The sequence below is a fragment of the Apteryx mantelli genome, chromosome 12 (genome assembly GCF_036417845.1).
Source record: "Apteryx mantelli isolate bAptMan1 chromosome 12, bAptMan1.hap1, whole genome shotgun sequence".
NCBI lineage: Eukaryota > Metazoa > Chordata > Aves > Apterygiformes > Apterygidae > Apteryx > Apteryx mantelli.
The window spans coordinates 28,460,337-28,486,416 of NC_089989.1; the positions used below are offsets into that span (position 1 = coordinate 28,460,337).

Here is a 26,080-nt window from a genome sequence, read left to right on the forward strand (position 1 = left end):
TTGAAGTGTAAATTTATTGCCACAGGCTGCAGACTGAGTTCTCTCCAAGAAAACCAACATGATACTCGGTCTCCTCCGTTCCGGCAGTCACAAGACCCATAAGTTTGCTGCCTTTGTTGGTTGTGTCAGACATGAAGTAACAAAGACTGATTTAAAAAACTTTCTGCTAAAGTGAGTGTCAAGGAGAAGGTAACACACTTGGAGTTATAGCTGGGTTTGTATGGGACCGAGACACAAGGATCAAGTGTTGTGAACGCAAGCGACTTTGATAAATGTATTTTGCAGTTTTATACCATTTTGTTCTATTAAAAAATAAAATTGCAGCCCAAATTCTTAAGCGTTTGTGTCCCCTGTAACTGGGCGACATAACTTCCTTATAGCATACATAGGGTATGGCTAGTCACTCACAGTCCCTTCCATTTGCAGCCAAACCTTTAGAAACGCACTTGGTCTTACTTGGCTTGGGGATAATTATCCCTAGCTCCCCTTCAGCACTCTTTACCAGCATTAACTAACTGGAGCTCATAAGGCTTTGGTGTGAAAATCCTAACCGCCGGGCAGCTGCGGCCCAGAGCCACGTCAGGCTGCTCGGGGTCACCGAGGGATGTTCAGCACCACCGCTCCAGAGCGGCTTCCCGGGAGCGCAGGTGTTTGCCTGCCTGCAGATTTTCCCACCTCCCAAGCTGGGGATGCAGCCCTTCTTCTCACACGTGACTGAAGGCAGGGGAAGTTCCTTATCTGCTGCGGCTGCCTGGTTATAAATCACGCGTTACAGACCTAATATAAGCACAAAGTGTTTTTTATGGTAAACAGGATGCAACTATTCTAGTGCAGACCAGGCCTTAGTTTGGTTGCAAATATCCTTCCGCTAAAACACCTTTCTTTAAATTACATCAGCTGCTCCAAAGGACAGGCAAAAGGAGACATATGGTGTTTCCCTCGCCCGGGTTCCAGGGTGGGGTGACACAGTATGCTGCTCCTGTCTGTGAACTACAGTACCAAGAAGATATTTTAACTCTGTCATTTTATGGTAAACAGGATATGACCAAGTCACATCCTTCTGCAGGCACCAGACAATCATTCCAGACAATCATTGCAGCTTGGGAAATCTCCCTTGAAACTAGTGCTAACAGGATTCTTGATGCAGAATGGGTTAAATCTCCATTTGAAACCAAACCGACCTTCCCTGAAGCGGGCAAAGCATAAACAGAAGTTTTCTTCCGAACCCAGTATCTTTCAGGCTTCTGCATTTTAAAACAACCCTGTGGGCATTTACTATATTGGCACTATTTTTTTGCTGCACACTGTGGATATTCAGAAACTCATGGAAATATTGGGGGTATGGATTCAGATCATTCTCCATCCAAAACATCGGATTCTGCCACTCCTATGGTAAAGAAAAGTCACTGCTGGATGCAAGCAGGAGCGAACCTACAATCTGCACAGGGCTGAGCAGCATCGCTGCCATCCCCGCACGCTCCCAAGGAGGCCCTTGTATTTTTATGAAATCTCACAAGTGGTGCCAAATAATTCAAACAGAAGAGCAAGGCTTAGTCAGATTAACCCCTTAGCATGACCACAAAAACAAAGCGAGAAATAGATAAAAGATGTCCAATCGCATCAGAGCTCAAATGTTAAGCTATTTTTATGGTGCAAGTTCAGTTCTTTATCTCAGGCCTAAAATGAACATAAACCAAAAAAATGGTTTACCAGAATTTCCATTACAACTCTTTCACCCTTAAGTAGTCTGCCTGAGAGGCAAGACTGCAGGATGTCGGCTTCGGAAGGAAGTCTGCTGGAAACAGAAGGAGGAAGAGGAGTGGTGAGGGAGCACTCAGGAAAACCATGAAATGTACTGATTTTCGTATCCTGTGTTTGTGACCTTAAGAATAGTTCTCAAGCAAAGATGGAGTTTATTTCTGAATCAAAACCAGGCTGTAGTTCAAAAAAAGCCCTGAAGCTTTTGCTTTCGGCAAGGCTCTTTCTTACTCTACTACAGAAAGTCTGAAAGCTTTATAGTGCAACAGTAAGTGGAAAGTGAATCCAGCCCCTTTCATGCATCATATCAGAGTGGATTAAAGTGTTGGCTTATAACATGCCTGGAGTCCTGGGAAAATGACATAGCTAGCATCCGATAATCCGCTCCAAACTTGTTGATTTGTGGGACTTAGCAGTCTTCTTCATAGGCTCAAAATTTGGCAGTTGCTCCCACACAACTGACATTTTCAGGCCATTAAATTCTGTGATAAAAGGATTCTAGTTTTATCTCCTGCCTTTCTTAACATAAACCATTAGGCTTTTATTAACATTTAGGTATGACTCAGGAAATCTCTGATTGCAGACAGAATATTCAAACTAATTTGGACATTGTCCGAAGACAATAGCAGGGCATGAATTCACAGCTGAACAATAGAGAGAGACACTAAAATCTGATGTGGAAATGTTCCACGGATACCATAACAGAACGGGCAGCACGAGATGGTGGCAAGCAGACTTGGCTGCATTATGAAAACAGAAAGTACAAGCCCTCCTCTGTGCGGGGCAAAACCCAGGCTCGGCCACAAAACCCCTCCCCGGGCGCAGCCTATTCATTACGGAGCCCTCGCAGTATCGCTGGCAGTTTGTACACACAATCACGCGTTTATCTGCTGGAGTGTCGCAACCAGAGCTGTCAAAAACAGGCTTTTTAAGATGCCTGGAGGAAAATGTCATCCTCAGAAGAGGACTCTGCTGTTAAGGCACTCGAGACGTAAGCGGTCTCTAATTGCAGCGCTGCTGCAAGGACAGGCATTATCGGAAAGCTCCCGCGACTTCCCATCGTATTCTCCAGGCAAGGGGAGACAAATCGCTCTGCACTCTTGACCACTTGAGGCACTCGGGCTCAGAAGCACGCATAAAATGAATCCTGCTGCATTTTTCCTCAAGAATCATCCACATTAAACAATCAGGACTCCAAAAGCACAGCAGACGCCCTTAAAATAAAAAGACTTGAAATAAAATTCGCACCCTGTTTCGCTGTTTACTTAGACTACAAGCTCCTTGGGCTAAGAACTGGCTTTTTTGTGTGTGTTTTGCGTGTTTGCACAACGCCAGCGCAGGCCAGCCGTGGCCTATGGTGCGCTGCTAGCCACTAGTGCAACACAAACAACACGCTATCAAAATAAATACCCGCCTACTCGCAATTGCAACCTGGTTCACCTCCTGTCCATGGGGAGCCGTGGGTCACTTCGCAATCACGTCTGTGTCTAGACACAGCAACGGGGCCAGTTCTCACTGGTGCAGATCAGCACAGCCTGAGCCATGTCGGAGACCCTGCTAGCTCACATCCGCGGGGATCGGCTCTGATGTTATCCTGAAGGGTCTAAAGCACATGCGAGAGGCCACTTAGAAAAAGCTCTTAGGATCACTTCTATAAACCCCTGTGTTTGATTATGCCTTAGGAAACAATGATTATCTGCATATAGCTGTGCAGTCGAACATCAGTCTTGTCTTCCCGTATGCCATGCACGCTGCCGAGAGCAGTGGGGGGTCCCGCGGTACAAGCGGTGGGATGTCCCTGGCTCACTGCAGCGGGCTCCGACCCCGCCACGAGGCTGCTGCTGGGCGTCCTGACGCAAATCCTGCTCAGGGCATAAAAATCCCACCGTTTCTCATTCTTCTCTACGAAGGGACCTGCCCTTGTTATCACAGTGCTGCAGAGAGGAGAAAAAGGGGTTGCACTGGTCAAAACGGTGACTTGGGCAAAGTGCCATAACGCCTCGCTAAGGGATGGCAGAACGTTAAACGGTTGCAAAGCCAACCCACCGCAGGGCAGGCGGCACCACCGCCACCACCATGGCGCTGCTGTAGTACGGCTCACGGCAGTGACTAATCCAGACTTCATTGCTGCGTTTGGCTTGTTTGGTTGCAGTGGCGTGCCTGGCACAGGCGCCGGAGCTGACCTGATCTCAGGGCACCATACTGCGTTCCCTGGGTCTCAGCCCAGCCTCCTGCACGCGGGTTTCGTGCCAACACGCTAACCTCCGCAGAGTGACTCCTGTTTGACCTAGATGAACACGAAGACTGAATCAGTCTCGTTCCCTCCAGCGCTGTGCTCCACCGTGGGCTATCATTTGTGGTTTTGACCAAATAAATCCAGAGTGTCTTGCCTTTTTAGGCTGGAAGATCCTAAGCGCCTTTGTGCCAGCTCTGCTTAAACCCTCAGCATCGGCTCACAGCCAGACTGAAGGGGAGGCAAAAGGCAGGGAGCGGATCACATCATACTTTCTGCTCCACCAGACCTGGCAGCACCGCAGTCGGATCAATTAACTCACGCCGGCTGCCGATGGCTCTCTACAGGACGCTCTTGGCCGGGGATCACAAGAGAGTCCCCTGCGCGGGGACGGGCGAATGGCCCGAGCCACCTCACGGCTCCCCTGCCCAACCGTTCCAGCAAGTCTTTGCCCTCCCTTTACCATGGTCAAAGGAACTAGACCAAGGATCTAGATGAAGCGGCAGCTTTGTCAAGGATCTCACCAGGAACATCACTTGTTCTCTCACATTTCTAACCGGTTTCATGGAAACGCAACAGCATGCTGGGCTGGCCACCGCTCTGTGGAAAAGGATGTCTTCTCTAACGCCTAGAATAAAGCCCAGACTTACACTGGACTCTCTATTCATAACCCAGAGCACCAGAATTGCTCATTCCTAGCGGGAGTTTTCTAGGCCTGAATCAGGAAAGTTAACGGCTTGCTGAATAGAAGTAATTGCTTATAAAAAACGATCAACAGATTTCCTCTGTCAAATCCCCATGAATCATCATTCCCTTGACAAATGAGCATTCACTGTACCAAAGCCAATGGCATCCAGCAGAATAGATGCATTAGTTGCGTAGAAAGAATAATGACTGAATCAATTCACTAGCCTCCCTTCTACAACAGATGAATGTCATCCCAAGGCTGAAAAGTGTTTCTTTGGCTTCTGAAGAGTTTTTGATTCCTGGGAGCTTTTCAGCCTCTTATCTTAATTTTTATTTTACAAGAAAGCCTTTTTTTTTTTTTTCCCCTCTCATATAAAACTAATTCTGTCTTTCCTCTACTTTAGACTCAAACCCTTTTCTTTCCTGCCAGCTCTGACATTCACTCTTAGCAGCTTCACATGGGAAATTCACCTGATTAAAATGAGTATGGAATTCAGGCTTGTCTCTCTCAAATTAAGTGAGCAGAGCAAATAACTAGTAAAACCAAGCGAGCACAGTAACAATCTCCATTAGGAAAGGCAGGGTGAGGCAAACACTTTGCAGACAAGTGATTCTCCTGGGACTTTTCATCTACTCAAACCATTTCTGCAATTACTCAAGAATCTCTGCACAATCAGAGGCAAGAGATTCCTGAAAGCCCTGTCATTGTCAGCTCTGTACAATAAAGCTACCTGTATCAGTAGTTCTGCCTTTCTCTGATTTCTGGAGTTTTCAGCAAAGACCATGAGGTGCTCATCTATTATAAAATGACAGGCTGAGAAGTCTGCATTTCTGAAGCCAGACTCAGAACGGGAACTGACCTGAGAAGCCGAGCCCATCTACTCCCCAAAAATAAATGGGAAACTGTTTGGAAGGGAGACTGCAAAGACAAAAAGATCAAGATCTTCAATTAGTTCTCGAGGCTGAACTTAGACGAGATTAAACCGCTGCATCTAAACTTAAGCAGAGGCACGTTCACCCCCACTGCGGACTCAGACCTCAAACCACCAACGTTGAAGTGATTCGGAAAAGCCAGAAGAGGCTCTCAGCGCTTTGCTTTATCACGGAGGGCTAAAATACGGAGCTCTTCTTGCAGTTCTGGCAAACAGCAGCCCGGGGTAGATCTCACGTGCTCCTATTCGCAGCGCTCGCGTGCGCGAGCTGATCTCGCAGGGGAGCAGGTGACCGCAGAGCCTGGGAAGGCGTGAGGGCGGCAGCCGAGCGGCAGGCAGAGCTAGCAAGCTGGTTGCAGCGAGAGCAAGGCCCGGCGGCCACTTAAGCAAACCAGGGCTTCCTACGGCTGTTGGTCCTCTGTTACGTCTGCAGCTGAAGGTACAGGAGGGAAGGGCGGGAGCTGCCCGACTTCAGGCATCCAGTAAACGGAGCCTTCCTCAGGGTGCCGAGGAGCACGTAAGAGCTTGGAAGCCTCCCCGGAGGCTCCAGCCCCTGCAAGCAGCACCTGAGCTGGATGTGCGGTCAGGCGGCCCCGCACGTGCCATTAAACACAAGACTGCTTCAAGCAGAGGAACCAGCCTTTTAACTGAGATCGCACATCCTTCGTGCTGCCAGGAAGACTGGCCAAGCCTGTTAGGTCAGTCTTCGTCCCGCATTAAATACAGCACTTCGGATTATACAACCAAGTCCCCCAGGAAGGGGCAGGCAGAAGGATTAACGAACAACAGGCTCCAAAGGGGTTGCCGTAGCCAAAACGGCATGTATTCGGGCTGTGGGAGTTTGCATGTCCTTTAAAATCACCCCTGCTGGAAATGCTTTCTCCTGCCCAGTTCTTCAGGGACAGAAAGAAGAATTTATCAGCGCAAGAGTGCCTCGCTCCAAGGACGTTCTCACTGGTTTTGAGAGCTGAACTAAAACGTCCCCGCTGAAGTTGTTTGGAATAAGAAGTCTGATTTATTCAGACTGTATTTTCTTAGCTGCTCTTTCCTCAGGAGAGTCCCCCCCCTTCTACCACTCAAGCTGTGTTTCTCATTTATGTTTAGCTTTGGCTTCAGTAACCAATTTCAAAATATTCAAACTCCTTCCCACAGGAAGGAGTTCTGAGTGGACAGTAAATTTGGCTCCTCAGTCTTCGGAGGTTATTTTTCTTATTATTGCTACTACTGACACTTAGCACTTTACATCTTCAAAGTGCTTTGAAGGCATATCTGTGCGATTCTGGGCTGAAAAAAGCATCCATTAAAGTAACGACTTTTTACCTAACAGAACTGGTCTTTTGCACGCGTCAGTTCAAATCTGCTTCATTTAGCAATAGTTTATAGTAAATGTTTTCCTGTATTTTCCTCATTAGTTCTGCAGAATCAATTAGGCTCCGAGATAGTGAGCAGAATTCTGCTCTTCTTTTATGCATCCTCAGGAAAACCTGCCTCCCTGAATCGCAGCGTTCACTCCCGCGCCGGCGCAGCGAAGGCATCCTCCGCAGGCACTGCCAGCACACCGCGCGCTCGGCGCCCAGGTGCGGCCCTTCGGAAAGGGAGCAACTCCACGCATCCTCAGACCGCAGCCTAGTTAGGTAGTCTGGCATGAAAAGATTAAAAACTTTTTTTTTTTACTCATTAACCGAGTACTCCAAACATACAAACGACTGAGGCACAAAACCGTGTTTTGAGGGACACGCGCTGCTTCGTTAGCCCACAAATATACCTTTGCTCCGCTCTAACGCACGTGAGACACATCTTCCCGAGGGCAGAGGCGTCCAAGCAAGCACGTGAAATGGCTGATTATGGAAAGCGAGACGGGATCGAGGTCTAGCTCAGGATCTCCTGACCTGTGGCCCAGCTTTCCAACACACACACGTGTGCTTTGTCTCCTCTTACAGACGGCATCCGCATAAAGCAAGAGACGCTCTCCAGGCTGTCGGAAAGCACTACAGTGATTTACTTGCTTGCATGGCATCTCTTAGCTTCTTCTCCGGAGGTCCTGTTTTTTAGCAATTAGGAAATCCAGACCAACAGAATAATCTTAAAGCTTGCTGAAGTGAACGGTCCTACTGCATTCAGCAGCAGAGCACCTCTCTTACTTGGTCAAAGCAAGAAAGGCTTTCTCTCTTCCTTGCCATTGCATGTTTTTCTCTGCTGCCTTCAAGATTTGTAAAAACAGTTTCCAGGGCTGTTTGGAAAGACCTAGTAAATACACCAAAATCCACTGGATTCTGCAGCTTACCGTGGCACCAAATCTCAGCAAAACATTATGCTACAGGTTAGGAGACTGCAGGGATATAACATTACGATTTCAGTTTCTCCCCAGAACGCGAGGACTTTCTCCAAGCAGCCTCTCGCACCAGCAGAGCCCTCGCAGACAGTGGCGGCATGGCCACCCGAGCTGCCCTTAGCGCTCGCAGGAGGGGACGACGCAGCGACACGCGCCCGCGCACCATCCGGGGACCCTCGACTCAAGCCACGAGAAGGCATCAGTAGAAGGGATTACCCGCATGGGTTGCTCTCCGGGGGGATCTGTCCCCTCAAGCTGAGATTTAGCCAAGATTTCCCTCCTATTTAATGACTTATCACAGCACAGCTGAAAGCCCAACCTGAGCCCATGCTCTCCGTGAGCTGATTCCCAAATGCTGGTAAGTGCCCACAGCTGCTCCACGGAGCACATGGTTTATGGGGCCTTTGCACTGCTTTCAGTTCGCATCGCGATTGCCAGGGTACTGAATGACCTATGAGAAATACCGAGGGATGACAGGGATTCACGAGGCCAAAAACCTTTGGAAACTTATGTTTTCTGCTACCAAAAGAAAAAAGAAAAAAGAAAACTCATCCTTAACATCATTAAAATCTCCCCTTCTTCATCAAGTGCTATCATTACGCTATAAGCTTATCCCAACTCTCCTCAAAAAAGATACTCTACACACAGACTTCTTCTAGACTATGCCAGGTTTTCGATGGCTCATTTTAATTAGGCTGTCCACCAGAAATGACTTTTGGCCACTAGTAGCTCGAAACCTGTTAAACATTGGCAGTGATCAGCAGAAAGTGGGATAAAAATCTGATAGCTAAAGGGTTTTTGCTCCAGAAGCAAGAAGTATGAAACAGCTTAATATTTTAAACAGAGATGAGACAGGAACACAAATTCCAAATTTCCTTCGAAGAATAGTGAGGTATGTTTTGGAGTTTTTCTAAATCCAGACTTCAGGCAGCTTTGCTTCTGGGTTAGACCCGAAGGATTTAGATCCCAGCACCACTTACAATGCATAAGCTGCCAAAATCTTGTGAGAACAGCTGCCCTTAGATGGTTCGGGGCCAAAAAGCTGGCAGTCTCGTTCCAGCAGCCGGACCGATCTCAGGAGACTGCTGCTATGCAAAAATGGACTGAGCTCCCGGACCTTCCCCATCCTGGAGCACACTGCTGCCGCAGCGGCGGGGCCATTCCGGTGGTGCAGATCCAGGTCCGAGCCCGCAGCTTCGCTAAGGCCTTGGACATGCGTTCAGATTTGCGGCCCGAACTTGACCAGCATCACCACAACTGCCCGGGCTCGTGCAGTCTCCGGAGACCTTCTGGCTGGCGGGGCAGCTCGGCGCATCTGGCCGCACAGCGCCGCGGTCACAGACGCCAGGGACCGCCATCCCCTCAGGGTGGCGTTCGAAGGAGGACAGCCCCGAAGGGACCCTGGCAAGATGAAATGGAAAAAAGCCCGAATGTCCAAGCTGGTCTCTATCCTTCTGTCCGCCCGGATGCCCAAAGGACCCCCGAGGGGCGCAGGGATGTCCGAGGACGCAAGGCGCGAGCGCTCCCGCGCGCCGCAGCCCCACGAGGCCGGCTCCTCAGCACGGCCCTGCTCGAGCCGCGCTCCCGCCTGCGGCGCCAGGACCCGCGAGCCCACGGGAGGCTCCCGCCACCGCCGCCCGGAGGGCAGAGCCCCAGGCATGGGGCACCGACCTCCCTTCGCTTGAGAACAGCTTCCGGAAGTAGGACGGGTTACGGCGACGCAGCAGGCACTTTGCAATAACGGGGCTTTCTGCATCTGCACGCGAATGCTAGCAAACTCCAAATGCAACATGTGCTGTGAAAAGCAGAAATTAAGTCTGCTACAAGAACTTTTGCTTTATTTTTCATGTACAAATAAATTAAGTGCAAATTCCCAGTTTCTTTTCTGTGGCTAATCCTCCGGATTTATTCGAGTAAGGTTGGAGCACATTTATTTTCATGTTTAGTATTTCTGAATTAGTATAAACCAGCATTTCAAAGTAAACTCAGCTCCTATAAAACCCAGTCCCACAGAGACGCCACAGCGTATTTGGACAGTAAGTAGATGCTTTGTCATATTCCCATGTGTATACAAGTTTTTATTTTGGGAACATTTTCTTACTGGTTTCAAACCATATTTCCATGCCCAAGCATACATCTCAGAAACTGTTTATATAATCTACCCAAGGAGTTCATTTTATTTAACAGCCCGCTGTAGTAAAACTCACTGGTGGCTATCTCATCATTGCACCACAAAACACGGCCTCCGATGAACATGCAGGATCTGACACAAAGCCACAAGAGCCAGAAACTTGAGAATTAAAGCCGAATCGCAACATTATCCCACGCCACTGTGCCTAAGTTTTTCAGCATATAAAACAAACAGGATTTTCACTGTTTTTTGAGATGTAGACCCCAAAGCATTTCCCAGGGGAGATGTGGATCCCTGGATAGCAAATTTAATCTAATCTAATCAATCTAATGCCAACACGTCTGCTTTTTCTAGCTACCTTCCAGGGACTTTTTGGGGGGGGAGGGAGACCACGGGGCTCTAGGTGGGAAAAGATCGAAGGATTTAGGCATCCCTGGGACGTCCGGGGTGGGGTGACCAGCTTCACGTCTCTTGAGCGGTGTGTGTTCTCCGGACATTGTATTTCATGTTGTGTCCAACTCGGATGCTCAAATCAGCCAACGGTTGGGCACGGACGGGGGGAAGGTTGTAGAGGTGACGGGAAATTCGTGTGTGCTTGGTGGCCTTTATGCCGGTGCTACAGCCGAGGGAACAGAGCTGAGACGGCCCGGCAGCCGCGGCACAGCCGGAGACGGCTCCGCTGCTGGAGACGAGGGCTCCGCACGGCTGCTCCTCCGGATCAACCGGACCGCGAGCCGGCTGGGCGGAACAGCTTAAACACGAAGAAATCCGGTCGGTGTCCCCAGGCACTGATGAGTTCCGACAGTCCGCTAGAGGCTGTGTGTCCTTCCCTCTGCCGGAGCCCAGGTTCAGATTCTGCCCGCGCTTGTAGCGGCGCACGCGCAGCCACGACGTCACACGGCATTTCGTCCGAGCTGCACGTTACAGAAACAGCCCACTGTCTGGTACAAAAATTGTTATAAAAAGCTCTTTCTGTCGAGGGAAAGCAATCCTAGAGCTCACCCACTCACTCTCAGTCCAAAAAAAGGAAAAAGAGAGGGAAAAAAAAAAAAAAAAAGAGAGAAAAAGCTCAAACTAAATCCGGCCTTACTGCACGCTCCTTCCCCTAAGCTGTCGGTGTTAATTCAGCTCCCGGGCGAGTGATTTCGCTCGGTGTTCGCTGGGACCGATCCGGCAGCTTGCCCAGGGCGTTTCCCGCGCGCTTCCTTCGCGTCCCAGCCCCGCTGCTGAGCGCTCTTGCTGAGGGCACGGGACCCTCCCCGGGCCGAGCTCCCAGCTCGCCCCATCCAGCCGCGGGCGCGTCCGAGCGGCACCCGGAGCCCTCGGGAGTCCAAGGCGCCGCTGCCGCCACGGGCGCCTTGACCGAGCCGAGCCGCTGCCCCGCAGATGCCCCCCGGGCCACAGCTCCCGCTTGCCCGGACCGAGCACTGCCATCCCGCTCCGAACCGCCGCTGCCGAGCTCGACCGGAGCCGCCGGAGCGGGGCATCACAGCCTCGTCTGCAGAAAGAGCTAACGAGCCACAATCCCAGTAGCACTCGAGCGCCTCGAAGCTACGTGTAGGCAAAAGAAAACCTGGGAACCCACCAACGGGTTAGAAAAGCGGCGCTTGTAATGGGAAGGCAGCTGGACGCTCATCCGCGCCACCAAACCAGCTGCTGTGGTAATATGTTTTCCTGCTGCGCTCCCAGGCCGGGACACAAAACGCATGAGAACATTTCATGGTCTCCAAGGTGGAAAACCATGTTAGATTTCTGCAGCACAAAGAAACACGACGTTACAACTCTTCTCTTGACACAGCCACTCTGGGACTTGAAAACGAAAACAGCTTGTTAACTTGTTGGCAATTCTAAAGATTAAGTAGAAGGAAAAAGAAATAATGAAAAGCTCTCCTTCTGACTGGTAAGAAGGCTTCCCAGCAGGCTTGGTCAGTGTTTTTAGAGAAATATGCCTCAAATAAATGGGAAATGTAGAACTATTAAGCACGAACGAATATTAATAGTCTGCTTCACTTATATCCTGCTGTACTCGACATCAAAGGATCTCAAAGCAGCTTTACAAATGTAATCCCTTACTGCACGTGAGCTAGGCTTCTGAATAACGGTAATAACTACAGGCGGTGCATGCTGCAATTCGGGAAACCGAGGCACCCGAGAGGCAAGCGGCCAGCCCCAGCACCCACGCGGCGTCGGTGTGAAGCCTGTCCGGCCTCGCAGCCATAACCTACACCGCTGTTTCAGTGTCAGCTTTCCTACAGCCTGATCCTGCCACAGAGCTAAACGCAGCGGAGTCCTGCTGGCTTCTGCAGGGCTAGAGGAGCCCAGCACTGCACAGCTTGCTCCTCTGAATGCCACATGCTGGTCTTAAATTCAACCATTCCCACGAACGCAGCCATTCCTTTGAGGAATTAATAGACAATATATTCCTAGTCACCTCCGTGCACAGATAAGTTCCCAAGTATGGCATTTATGTCAGAATTAAGCTAATCAGAAGCGTAGTTCCCCAAACCGTCTACTGATTTTGTTATTTCCTGCAGGTTATTGCTCTGTGCTGTAAAACCTGCTCCTCATGCAGATTCTGACACTGTCTTTGGCTCTGGGATAGTCCAGTCTCAGCCACGCTGCCTTTCTGCCACCCTTCCCACCTACCCGCAGAGCACCGAGAAGAGCGGTGGTGGTCTTTGGAGGATGCCGTATGGTGGAGCAACACCATGGGCCAGATCCAAAGACACAGGGAAACTCATTTATGTGCTGAGCAATTTATGTGCCAAGTTACGTGCTGAGTAACTGGGGAATTAGGTGTCTAAATATCTCACTGGATGTAACACTTGGTATTTCAAATATTAATACACCAGAGTTGTTATTTTCCCCACTGAACAAAAGTCAGAAAAACCTGTATTTTTCAAACACTCTAGGAGTACTAAAGAAGCTCAGGGGAACTGGGTGCCTTTCTGCCATTGACTTTCAATTAAAATTGGACCGTTAACTCTCTAAATACCTCCCAGAAACCTCAGACACAATGACAGCTCTTGGGGGACGTTACGATCCTGCAAGGTGCTGAGGGTCTGATTCTCAGGGACGCTGAGCTTCAACCACCGTCAACAAGAACTGCAGGTGTTTTCCAGTCCTGTAAATACGATTGCTGACTCGCAGTGACTCCTCCGAGAGCTGTGACTGTGCCAAGACTTCAGAGCTGGGCTCCTGGTGTTTAATGCACTGAGTCTTTGTGGAATTAACTCAAAAGCCAGGACAACTACGAGATTTCCTGGCTGTCAGGCAGCTTGTACTTTGCCACCAGGGGAAAGCTATTCAACTTTGCTAGAGTAGGTCTATGAACCAGTGCATTAAGACTGCATCTTTTAACACAGCATGGAGATGCCACGCTAAACACCTCGGTTACCATGGCAAACCTTTCTCTCTTTGCCACTGGCACAGCACAGGGAAGCCCAAGCCCAAACGCTCAGTCTTGCCTCTGAAATCAAACAGATGTTTTTACGATCTTTGATGGAGCTGTTATGCATCCTTCCCAGAAGAAGGGAAAAATGCAGTGTTAGAGCAGCTCCTTTTTCGTTTTTTCTTTTTTTTTAACAGTGCAGGTCTTTAGCGAAAGGGAAAACAGGCGCCTTTATCTGGCATTAACATTTACGTCCACTCGGTAACAAATTGTGACAATGGCAAACTTTCACCCCAAAGGCAGCCGAACAAGGCAGGCTCTGTGCGCGCACAGCGCCCGCGGCCGCGCCGCGGGGACGTGGGAAGGCAGCAGCCGGGGCCGAGGGCGCTGCCCGCGAGGGCTGCCGCCGCCGCGCGCCCGACGGGGGGGGGGGGCACGGGAAGCAAAGCGCGAGTCAGCGCGGCTTCACCGGGGACGCGGGAATAAAGCCGGTGCTCGCTCGAGGGGGCGGGGGGGGGGGGGACGGGACACACACACACACACAACACAGACGCGGGGCGGTCCTGCCCGGCGCGCAGCAGAACAGCAAGGGCAGCGCGCTGCCCCGCGTTGGCGCGCGGCCCGACGGCAGCAGCGGCCCCGACGGCAGCGGCGGCCCCGGTGCCCGCCCCGGCCCGCGCCGCCCCGCGCCGCGCCTACCTGTATGTTCCTCCGCTCGCAGGCCGGGCCGGTGCCCTGCACCACGCTGTCCAGCACGGCCACGGCGGCGCCGGCGGCGGCGCTGGCGAAGCAGGCGCTGCGCGCCGCGCGGATCGCCTCCTCGATGTCGGCGAAGCGGAAGGCGCAGAGCGCCGAGCGCGGCCGCCCGCCGCCCGCCCGCGCGAAGACGCCGAAGAGGCGCTCGGCGCCGCCGGCCGCCCGCGCCGGGCACACGGACACGAGGCGCGTGAAGCCGCCGGCCGCGCCGCAGCGCAGCCCCAGCTGGATGTAGGACTCGGTGAGCTTCTTGGGCTCGGCGCTGCCGTTGAGCGGCGGCTCGGCCGCGCCGCCCAGGCAGATGCGCGCCAGCAGGCTGTGCGACGGGCTCTCCTTGTCGCCCGCGTTGGCCTCGCTGTTGAGCGCCAGGTAGGCGTAGGGGCGGCGGGCGGCGGGCGCGGGGCGGCGGGCGCCGCCGTGCAGGAAGGCGCGCACGAAGCTCAGCTTGTGCCGCGCCTTGGCGCCCTGCTTGATCTTGAAGATGTTGTCGTCGGAGGGGTTGATGTCGAAGGTGAAGAGGCGGGCCAGGTCGCCGCGGGCGTTGAGGGCGCGGATGGCGATCTCGGGCGTGTTCTCGAAGCGGTGGTCCTCCAGGCTCTGGTTGCGGGGGAAGAAGGGGCTGCCGAAGCCCGTGTAGGTGGCGGCCACCAGCAGCCGCGTGTCGCCGCCGCGGCGCAGCACCAGCCCCACGGTGGAGGCGTTGGGGTGGTTGGCCGCCACGTTGAGCATGCTGGGGAAGACGGTGACCGGCTCGCCGCCGCCGCCGCCGCCGCCCGGCGGGAAGCGCACGGCCACGGCGGAGATGTTGGCCATGCTGCGCAGCTGGCAGAAGCCCTGGTAGATGGAGCCGCAGACCACCAGGACGCCCTGCGCCGGGTCGGGCTGCAGCAGCTTGTTGTAGTTGTTGGTGAGCACCTTGGGGTGCTCGCAGGAGGCCTGCGGCAGCTGTGGCGCGTGGCACAGCGGGTTGTCCAGCACCGGCCCCACCGCCTCCTCCACCTCCAGCGTCAGGTTGGGCCCCGACAGCTGGTACAGCCGGTTGACGGCCGCCAGGTAGACGCGGGTGCCCGCACCGTCCAGCGCGAAGTTGTTGGTGGGGGTGGGCGAGAGGAACTTGCGCTGCACCTCCAGCCCGGCGCCCAGCAGCGGCAGCAGCAGCAGCGGCGGCAGCAGCAGCAGCGGCGGCAGCGGCAGCGGCGGCAGCAGCGCGGCGGGGCCCCGCGCCCCCGCGCCCGCCGCCGCCGGAGCCATGGTGCCGCCGGCGGGGCCGCAGACGAGCGCTCCCGCGGAGCCGGCTGCCGCGGCGCGGAGCGGAGCGGAGAAGGCGGCGCGGCGCGGCGCGGCGCTGCGCTGCGCGGGGGGCGGCGGGGCGCGCTCACGTCCGGGGCGGCCGCGCCTCCGCCCGCCCGCCCGGCCCGCCGCGCCCCCACCCCCTCGCTTTTGGCATTACTCATCCCCTCCTTCTTTAGGGCTTGTCATGTGAATATGATTAAGTTAAAGATTTTTTCCCCCGAGCTGCCGCGCGAACCTCGCACCAGGCAGACGCACAAAAGCGGCAGCGCCTTGTTCCTTCAGAGCGGTCACAAATAACTCGGGGGGGGGGGGGCTGCTCCTTTCCCTCTTTTCCCCTTGCGTTTCTGAGCAGAGCGGGGCCGGGGCGGGGGGAGGCAGCGCACCGTTCCCAGCTGGGCGGCAGCGCTGCGGGCCGGAGCACAAACCTCCCGCAGCCGCCCCTGCCCGCCCGCCCGGGGCTCCCGCTCGGAGGCGGCCGCGATGCGTGAAGCGGACAAATATTCCAGGCACGCAAGCGGGGGGGGGGGGGGGTCGCCCCGGCCTCCCCGGTATTTCGGTCTGGCTGCACGGCCGCTCGCCCCGCTTGCTGCCGCTCCCTGGCCGGTTCCCCCCCCCGTCCCCGCGCCGCCGGGCCCGCTGGGGGCTCCCCGGGGAGGGGGCAGCGCCCCGCCGGCCCGGGCAGCCTCCCCCCGGGAAAGGGGCGCAGCCTCCCCCCGGAAAAGGGGCGCAGCCTCCCCCGGGAAAGGGGGCGCAGCCTCCCCCGGGAAAGGGGCGCAGCCTCCCCCCGGAAAAGGGGCGCAGCCTCCCCCCGGGAAAGGGGCGCAGCCTCCCCGGGGAAGGCGGCTGCGGCGCGCCCGGCAGGGCGGGCTCCCCGGGCTCCACCCCGGCGCCGGCCCTGCGCGCACCGCTTGCCAAAAGCAGAGCTCACGATGGGATCGTGCGTCTCCTCTGCCCTCCATCGGCTCTTTTTAACAGTGAGAGAGGAAAAAAAAAAAAAAAGTGCTGGTATTCCCAAATTCCACCCACTGAGCTCTACAGAGGGAAAAGGCCCCCGAGATAGCGCGACCTGTGATCCTCCCTGCCTTATCGGCGTGGGAAAGCGCTGCCGCGTAGGCGAAGGTGTCAGTTTGCCCCGCGCGTGTTCTGCCCTGGCAGCACGCGGGGCCTGCGCGCTCCCCCGGCCGCTCCCGCGGTGCCGGGGCGCTCAGCGCTGCCCGGCCGCGCCGCTCCCGCGCTGCCTGCGCGCTCCCCGGCGGCCGGTGCGGGGAAAGCCGCTGCGCGCCCGCGGGCTCCGCACCGGCTGCTGCTCTGCCCACGGGGCTGCGGCGGGGCGCGCAGCGGGGCGCAGCCCCCCGGCCGGGGCCCGTGCGACAGCCCGCAGCGGCAGCAGCGTGTCCCGGTAGCGGCGGGTGACCGGGCAGCGCCGACGCGGAGGTGCGCGGGGCTGAGCCGCTCCGCGCGTGTCCCGCGGGGCGCGGCGCGGCCGCCGAGCCCGAGCGTGGGAAGCGGCGCGGCCGGGCCTGCCCGCGCTGCGCCCCGCAGCCCTGGCCCTGCTCCCGCCGTTGTTTTCATTTACACAAACATATCAGCGAGGCTGATGAGGGTTCTGAGCGACTTGCATGCGGCAGAGGAAAAATCCTCTGTTGTTGTCTAATCTCATTTCTACACCTGCCAATTTTCCTCACCCCCCTTCCTGTCCTCCTCGCCCTCTTCAGAGCGCTAATTAATACATAACTGTCTTGGCCACGGCACGTCCGCTGGAAATGCGCGTAGAATTAAATGTTGTGCTTTTGTGCTATCTAACTCATTGTCTCTGCTAATCATATCCTTAACTAATAGAGATATTAGCTGTCTTTAAATGTGGGGCTCCTAGTCCTTTTTTTTTTTTTAACTACAAGTTAGCAATTTTTAAATGTGATCATGTCTTTAATTGCACAGAAATAAACCCTCATGATCCCAAACCCTTAATCTGCCTATTTTAGGATTTCTTATGGCTGCTTATCCTGATAGTTCCATGTGAAATCAGCCTTTTAAGGCATATCAAATTAAGTTCCAGATTACAGTCAGTTAAAAAAAAAAATAGGCCAAAGAATACAGAGAAATGTGTGACTTACCCAAAGGTATCCAGTACTGGCTTTGTCAGAAAATTCCCCCGGGAGTTCCGACGCCCATTTCCTATGCTGAGTGGTTATCTGCACTGAAACAATTAAAGCCAAAATATTTGTGGTATTGAAGGATTATTTGACAAAGATTTTATTATTGTTGTTTTTGTTAGGAAACAATCCTCTGGTAAGATGCTTTGAGGGGAATGTTTTCCAGAAATGATTTCCCACCCCTATTATCCGGGTTGTTAGAAGCCCTAGTGAATCTTTCAGGATAATGTTCCTAATGGAGCAGTGGAGGTTTTTAAATCTGTAGCACACAAATCTCACCATTATTTTGTGTGGAGGAAGGAAAAAAGGCCACAATTAAACCATGTGCCTGCTGCAATGGGCAATCACCCCCTGCCCAAAGCCCTTCCCGTTCGCCTCCTTTGCAGGTTTAAAGATAATGGCTTTGCAGGCCTCGCTGTGGGGGAGGGGGCTGTGTGCATAAGAACTCAAAAACACTTTAATTATTAATAAATATATTTACATGAGAACAGTTTCCCTTTAGGGGAAACATGAGTTACTCATGCAGTTGCTCAGGTTATATTGACTCAATGCTGTCAAGAAGCGGGACCTAATCACTTTAATACAGGGAGCATAAACATCTATTTATTTAGCGGGGTTTATCTGCACAGTAACCGTGAAGCGCTTTGCGGGTCGGGGGAAAGCTCGCCCCGGCCCGTGGGATGCGGGCGGCTTTGACTCAGCGGATCCGAGCGCGCTGCCTGCAGCCGGCGGCCGCGGGGGCCGGTGGCCGTGGGGCTCCAGGGCCTGGGAGGAGGCAACCGCACGTGTTCGCTTGCCTCGCTGGGGGCCCGTCCCGGTGCGAACGGGGCGGAGGGGCCGGGGCCTGAGGAGCCGTGGGGGCAGAACTGTGCTGCTGCCCTCCGACCTCTGCCTGCCAGGACGAGGCGCTCCTGGTGCCCCGAGAGCCTTGCTCCCATTGGAGCCCTGGTCCGGCACGTGGCAGGCCGACGGGCCAGCGCGAGGGATTTGCCCCGGCAGGAGCCAGCGGACGGGGCTGCCAGCGTGGAGAGGCCTCGGAGCGGGATGCGGTGCGGGCGAAGGGTCAGGCGCGTGGTAGCGGCAGGATTTGCCAGACCTGGGGGTTTGCATCACGCAGCCATAAGGCTCCGGGAGCGCGCGGAGGGATGCCAGGGCCTGGGCATTGCTCTGTGTCCCCTCCCAGCGTCAGCTGCTCCACCGGCACAGCACCGTTCCGAGGCCCAGCCGGAGCCGCGGGGCTTGAAGCAAGTGCCGCTGTGACAAGACCGGCAGAGCCACGGCTCACGAAGCTCATGGGGCTGCAGAGGCCTTGCTCGCTCGTAGCATGGATGCTGCAGCAGCAGCAGGCAGACGGGAGAGCTGCGCTCCGGCCAAGCCCGGCCGCCAGCCCAGGCCCTGCGGCGCCTGGCTGCTTCCCGCCACATGGGGAGCGGCGCATGGCTCTCGGCAAAGGACACGGATGCCGCAGAGCGGAGACCCCCTGCGGGACCCGCTCTGCCGAAGCATGGCTTCAGGGAGCGAGCCGGGTTTCCTCCGGGACTCGCGCATGGAGCCTCGGCGATCCCAGCAGCAAATCCCGCCAGCTCCCGTCAAGCGGCACCCCGCTATCCCAGGGCAGTTTTCCCTTGCGCGGTCCAGCAGGACAACACCACGCTCCCGCAATATGCCGACTTTCCAGCAAGCAGTCGCTCCGTACGTGCTCCGACGGAGAGGCCACCGCGGCCCGCTAACCAGAACAGACGGGAAAGGGGATGCTTGCAACACAATTGCTTTCAATTAGGGGAAATAAATACGTATTGCCAAAATATGTCAGTGGGACGTGACAGACTACATTTTTAACTGTATACTGCTGAAAAGACTGGCTGCACCAAAAACGCTGCTTAAACTGAACAGGGATTTAGCCCCCTTCCCTCCTTTCCCACAGCGCGATCGGCAGGCTGTGAAGACATTACTGCTACCCACACTGCCCTTAATGCAAATCTCACCTCAGTGGCCCCAGCCTTATTTCCCCCACATTTGCAGGGCTCGTCGAGGCTTCGGTATTGATGTTCACGATGCGCTTTGGAGCAAAAGGGTTAAATGTGGTTAGTGGTATATTTATCATTTCCTTTGCACTTCTCAGTATAAGCTTAAACATTTTGATTAAAATTTCAAATTGCCTAAAAAAATAAAGCGTGTTGCACTGGGCTCCGATTCAACCCTCTCTGGGCTTTAGCTCCTCTGGCCTCTGCCTCGCTGCCCAGAGAAGCGGCCGACCCAGCACCAGCCCGACACATCCTCAGGAAGCCAGGCCCTGCCGCTGAAAGCCTGCGCATGACCCCGGTGTCATCGTCCGGCTCCGGTGCCGCCTCCTCCATCGTCTCCGGCAGACCCAGCCCTGGTCCTGGGGGGGGGACCGCTGCCACCCCTGCCCAAAACATGGCCCGGAGGACGCTGCCGGCCCCCGGCGCCACCCTCGACCCTGCCCTCGGTGCTGCCCTCCAGCCCCGGCCGCTGCCTCGGCTCCGGCCCGGGGGTCCCTGCTGCCCCGACCCGCCCGGGCCAAGCGCGGCCTTCCGCGCGGGAAGGGGACGGGGATGGGGAAGCCCTCTCCCGCCCGGCCGCCCCCACGCTCCTCACCGAGTCCTGTGTCTGGACGGCGGCACCCGCGGCGCTTCCAGCGCGGTGCCCACGGGCTCCAGCCGGGAAACCTGAGATGCCGCCATACCTGCCTCTCGCAATAGTCCGTTATCTGCAACTTCAGCATGAATCTCCGACCTTTGGGGTCCAGCAGCATGTGTTTCACATCGCCTCTAGTAGCTGTCGCTCGTTATAATGTCACTTGCGGGGTGTCGCTGGCATTGTATATTTTTGGACATATTGTAAACAGTGAGATCTTGATCTTGACATTTCCCTGGTGACCCAAACAGTCTTAAAGGTTTATGCATTTCTCACAAGCAGTCAACACGTTCATTAATCTTAAAAATAAGCCAGAAGTTAAGACACACATACACACATGCACATTTAAAATGTCAGCAAGTCCTCCACCTGATTGGTCTGTAGTATTTTAGTTTGCAGCAGAAAAGGACCATCGAGGAGAGCTACCGGGCAGTGGAGGGTGCCGAGATGCTGTCCGTGCGCAGCACAGACAGCACGTTGCGTGCAGGCACATGTGCTTGTGTCTGAACTCGCCACAAAACTAACGTTACAGAACATGTGCGCACTTAATACAGATGTTACAAAACACTGAGCACTAGTGGAAACATTTGCATAAGTCTTTATGCAAGTGAAAACAGCTTTTTCTGTGGATTATCCGGATTGCGCAGCAGAACGGGCACCCGAAAGTGCTTCAGCATCCGGCAGCAGGAAACCCCGACACGAAGCGGAGGCAGTGGCAAAGCAAGGAGAGATGGAGCAGCCTGCTGACATGGTTGTGGAGAGGGAAAAGACATGGGAAACAGCCTAAATAACCAAAAAACACCTTTCACAGCTCGTTCTGCACCACACAGACACCAACTGAGGTGCGGGAGGGTCACTCGTCCCAGCCCCCAGCTGAGCCGGGTTGTCTCCTCCCAGTCTCACCCTGCGCGTCCCCTCGTGCGCAGCTCGGAGCAGCACGTTTTGGGAGCCGACCGCGGCCCCGCCGGCAACGCCTGGCTGCGTGGGCAGCCGTTACCCTCCCCAGTGACCGCGCCACTGTGCACGGGGTTTATCTTTCCATCAGCATCCCTCCAGGACCCGACCATGGGCTGGCACACGCAGGCGCTCGGGTGAACGTTAGTGGTGAAACTAGTGATTAACCCGCCGGGTGGAACGTCCAGCAGATCCCATGTTTTCCTCCTGCTGATGGAGATGAGAGCTGGCTGTAAACATCTCCTGCCTGAACCACCCGAGACCTGCAGGGACACGCTCGGCCTTGCCTGAACGAGCCCGTGAGCAGCCAGCACGCGCCGCTGCGCAGCATCCGTCGCTTGCCGGCTTCGGCTCGCGTGGAGCCAGAGGGTCCCCTCCCATCCCGCAGCGGGGCCTCATGCCAGACCCGAACACGGCGCCTCCACCCCAGACAGGCACGGCCAGCAAACTCCTTGCTTGCTTCTTTCCAACAGAGCAGGGGGTAAAAGGGAGGAGGAGGAAGAGGGCTCCTCCGCGGCTGTGTGTTGCAGGGATGGCACACTCCTGCTCCTGGGCACCATGAAGGAGCCGGTGGCCGACACCACTGTTCCTGCACCGGGATCTCACGCTCAGCCTGTTCCACATCCAACAGCTCTGGCCCCAAGTGACACATGGAGAGGGAAAGCACGTAAAATACCTCGGCTCCCCGTCCCGCCTCCCCCGGTACGTGAAGCTTCACATCTGTTTCACACGGAGACCTGACGGGAGCAGGAGCTTTCCGTCCCGGAGCAGAGGTGGGAGGCCAGCACAGATGTGCTCCCTGTGACAGACGGGCCATCCCAAGGGAGTGGAGAGGAAAAATAAGTAATAATAAGAAAAAGCATTTGCACTATACTTTTGCACCCATTGCCCCTATTTTAGGGAGCAAAGATTTAAGTCTTTGCAAGCGATCTAACAATGCAGCCGTATTTAAGAAAACGAGCAATTCTTTTGATTTCCCAAGGGCTGATTGTGAGCATCAGCAGACGCAATCGAGCACCTTCCCGACATGAGCAGGGCACTTCCTTTGAGCAGCACAGTGTGGGACCTTTTCCATTCATGAACAAACCAACCCACATCATCCTCCCCGATTCCCTTTGCTGCAGGTCCCCGAGCAATGAATCCTCCCAGCTGTGGCGCTCGTGGAGCACTCGAAGCAGCCCGGCCAGCGCCTGCGCTGCAGCTCCCCTGGAGCTCTGCCGTGGGGCGCACGGGGCTCACGCTGCCACAGCACGGGGCGACATGGCGCGGGGCTGCAACCCGCGTTTGTCTTGGCAGGATGCAAGAAACGGCATCCTTCGTTGCCACGCTTCGGACGTGACAGGAGAGACCTTTCGGCAGAGCGTGGGGCTGCCGCTCGCCGGGGGCGCAGGACTGCGGCATGGGCACTGGCCCGGGAGCTGCTCACCAGCCAGCCGGAGCGATCGCAGCCGGCCCCATCCTGCAGCACTCGGCCTGTTCTCAAAAGGGGCGTTTTCCTCCCTAAATTGAGTTCCCAAGACATTGTCATGCATCTTCAGCCTTACCTGCTTGCCCAGATTTTTGGCTCTCCTGCCGGGCTCCACACAGCGACAGGGTCGTGTGGACAGTGCAGCCACGTGGCTGCTCCCGGCAGCGGCTGCTCCGCGCTGGCAAATTAGCGCGGTGGCTCCATCAGCCGGGCAGCTGCCCTCCCACCACCACCGCCTTGCAAACAGCTCAGCTGGCTGTGCCGTGCTGCACGTCCCCTCCAGCACCCGGGCCCTGGCTCTGCCCCAGGGCCACGTTCCCGCAATGCCCACACCACCCGCAGGGACAGGACGGGGCCAGCCCTGCTGCCAGGCGGGTGCACGTCCCCGGGTCTCCTTGCTCCATTATCACCGCTGCAAAGCTTTGCTCCCAGGCGGCTCCTCCACAAGGGCCATGGCCCTGCAGGTCCCACTGCGGTGGCAGTGCTGGGGCAGGCAGCCAGGTCCACCACAGCCCCGGGCATGGCAGCGGCAGGGTCCAGCCAGGAGCAGGAGCAGACAGCTCTGGAGATGAGACCAGCCCAGCATGCACACAAGGCCCCCAGACCTGGAGCTCTGCTCCAGCCAGGGCTGGGGCTCAGGCTGAGCCTAAGAGCCCTGGGCAGGTGGTGCCGGGCCCAGCTGGGGCCCGTTGGTGCCTGTGCCGCACCTGCAGCCGAAGTGCAGCCCAGCTCGGTGAGTCCCGCCGTGGCCCCGTCCCGTCCCGTCCTGTCCCTGGAGTGCCTGGGGCGAGGTGGCGGGCGCACAGCAGCCAGTGAGCACAGGACTCCCCGGGCCTCTGCGCGCAGACGCCCAGCCACGGCCAGGCTCCACCAGCCTCGCGGGCGCTGCCACGCGAACCTGGCCATGCTTGTGCCCCAGGTCTGGGCGAGCTTCCTGCTGGGAGTTGGGAGCTCCCAGGAGCCGATGCTGCTGTGCGCGGTGCAGCCCAGCCCAGTCCTCCCCCTCCACCAGTGAACACCCCGGCTCCCCCCGGCTGGGGCACAAAACGACGGAGCTGAGCTCCCGGCCGGCCGAGCTGGCCGCCCTCACCAGCCCTTCTCCCGGGACCGGCCCGCGCACGGACGCCTCGCCGTGCTCCTGGGGTGGCTGTGGCCACGCAGCCCCGGGCTCCCTGGCCGGCCGGCAGCAGAGAGGCCGTCAGCGGCACGCTGGCATGCGGAGACCCGGCCGCCTGCGGTGGCCATCCCGTGGGAACCCCCGGAAGCGGCGTTCTCCCCAGCGCTGCCACTGCCCGCAGGGCCCGGAGCAGCAGAGGACAAGGAGCGGTTCCAAAGCAGCGACCCAGGCCGAATCCGACTCCGGAGTAGGCGAAGGGAACTGAGCTGGGATCTGCTCCCATCAGATGGAAGCAAATTGGACCGTTTCCCGGACAGATTGGCCCTGGCTGGCAAAGACAGAAAGCGTGCAAAGCAGGAGGATGGTTCAAGGAGGCACTGGCAGCGCCGAGATACTGGGCGTTTTCAAGAAAGCCAGACTAGACGCGTTATCGAATCAGCAGCATTAGACGCGGCTGGCAGTATTGGAGCACCCAAGAGACGGCGCTTGTCAAAGCCGATACTAAATCAAGGTGGAAAAGCAACCAGGCTCCGTGCGATCTTGTCTGGGGCACGACGAGAGCCGCCCTCTGCCCCGGGGGAGCTGGGCCCCGGCCGTGGCTATGGCGCGCGGGCAGCAGCAGGGTCTGCGCAGCCACCGGCCCGCCTGGGGGACCAGCCCCCGAGCTGCCGCGAGCCCCCGCGCTGCTGCAGGGATGCCACGAGCCCCCAGGGATGCCACGAGCCCATGGGGACACCACGAGCCCATGGGGACACCACGAGCCTCACGCCCGCTCAGCTTGGGGGCCGCAGCCCCGTGCCAGCCGGCGGCTCACTCCCTGGCCTGGTGCTGGCGCCGGCAGTGCCGGTCCCCGTCGCCTCGCCGCCCACACCGTGGGAGCGGGGCTGCTGTCCGCGCTGCCGGTGGCCGCCATGAGTGCACTGCGTGTCCTTCGCTGGGCCGCGAGCGTGCGCAGAGGCCCCGGGGCACAAGGACCCGATTCGAGGCAAACTGGGGCTGCATCGTCCTTGAGAGGGCAGAGGGCATTACGGGTATGCCGTGACCACCGGCCCCTTGCCCAGCATTCCCGGGCTTTCCGGGGGCTCCGGGTGACACCCAGCCGCCTGGGGCTGGAGCCTGCAAGGACAGGAACGCTCATGTGCTGCCGTGGCCCTCGGTCAGCGCCGGACGGCAGAACCGGGGTGGTGGCGGCAGCTCCGACCCCGCCAAGGAGCGTGCTGCGGCGGGCGGCAGTGGTCAGCACCGAGGTGTGCCGATGCTGCAGCCCCGCCGGACCCTGGTGAGCACGACTGCAAACGGCAGAAACGGGAAGCGCGGCCAGGGAAAACATCCCATCCCGCGCTGCTGCCCCCACCCCAGCCCAGGTGCCCCTCGCTTCTGCAGCAGCCGGTCTGAGCCCCCGCTGTGGCCGGGAACAGGCCCTGGCTGCGGGGATCGGTGCCCCCACGGGGATGGGTGCGCCCGTGGGGACCGGTGCACCTGCGGGGAGGGACGCGTCTCGCGGGGGCACCTCCTGGCCTGGCCCGGCACGGCAGGGCTGTGCACTGGACCTGGTGCAGGGCACGTTGAGGCAGGAGCACGGGAGCCACCAGGAGCAGAGCCCCGCCATCGCCTGGCTGAAACCAGCAGGGACGGCCGCTGCCCCGGCACACCCGCCGGAAAAGCTGAATATAGACAGCGCAGGGAGCGTGCCAGCTCTGCTGGGTGCTGCGGCCCGAACAGAAGCAACACGGGGCTTGTGCGGAGCGGGAGGGAGGCGGGTTAGTGCACGCACCGTGCCGGGGCTGCTGGCCGAGCCAGGGTCAGCACACACCGCGCTGTGCACCGCACTGTGCACCTTGGGCTGCCTCCGTCTTGGCCCTTTCAGCCACCATGAGTGCCACGTGCCTGGTCGCCCATCCCCGCAGAGGTGGCGGCACCATCTGCCCATGCAGACGGTGTGGGACCATCTCCCGATGGACATCACATGGCACCATCTCCCGATGGAGATGGCATGAGGGGATGGCATGGGGCCATCTCCTGATGGAGATGTCTCCTGCTGGAGTTGGCATGGTGGCCACCTCTGGTCCCCACGGCTCCGCTGTGTTGCAACTGCAGAGGTCCCTCCCTCCCCTCCGGTGGGCGCTGGGAAATGGGGATTTATCAGTGTGGCCATTGCCCCTGCACTCACTCTTGGCCTGTCCCCAGAGAACCTCTAAATTTCACATGATTTTTTTG

General features: G+C 56.8%; 1 protein-coding gene across 1 annotated transcript in view; it reads right to left on the minus strand.

Annotated features, from left to right (window-relative positions):
• PLXND1 (plexin D1) overlaps nt 1-15,471 on the minus strand; it is a 92,774-nt gene extending 77,303 nt beyond the window's left edge. Inside the window, exon 1 of the mRNA XM_067303555.1 lies at nt 14,164-15,471. Coding sequence (XP_067159656.1) covers nt 14,164-15,471 — 1,308 coding nt within the window. The remainder of the gene's footprint in view (nt 1-14,163) is intronic.
• Between the last annotated feature and the right edge of the window lie 10,609 nt (nt 15,472-26,080).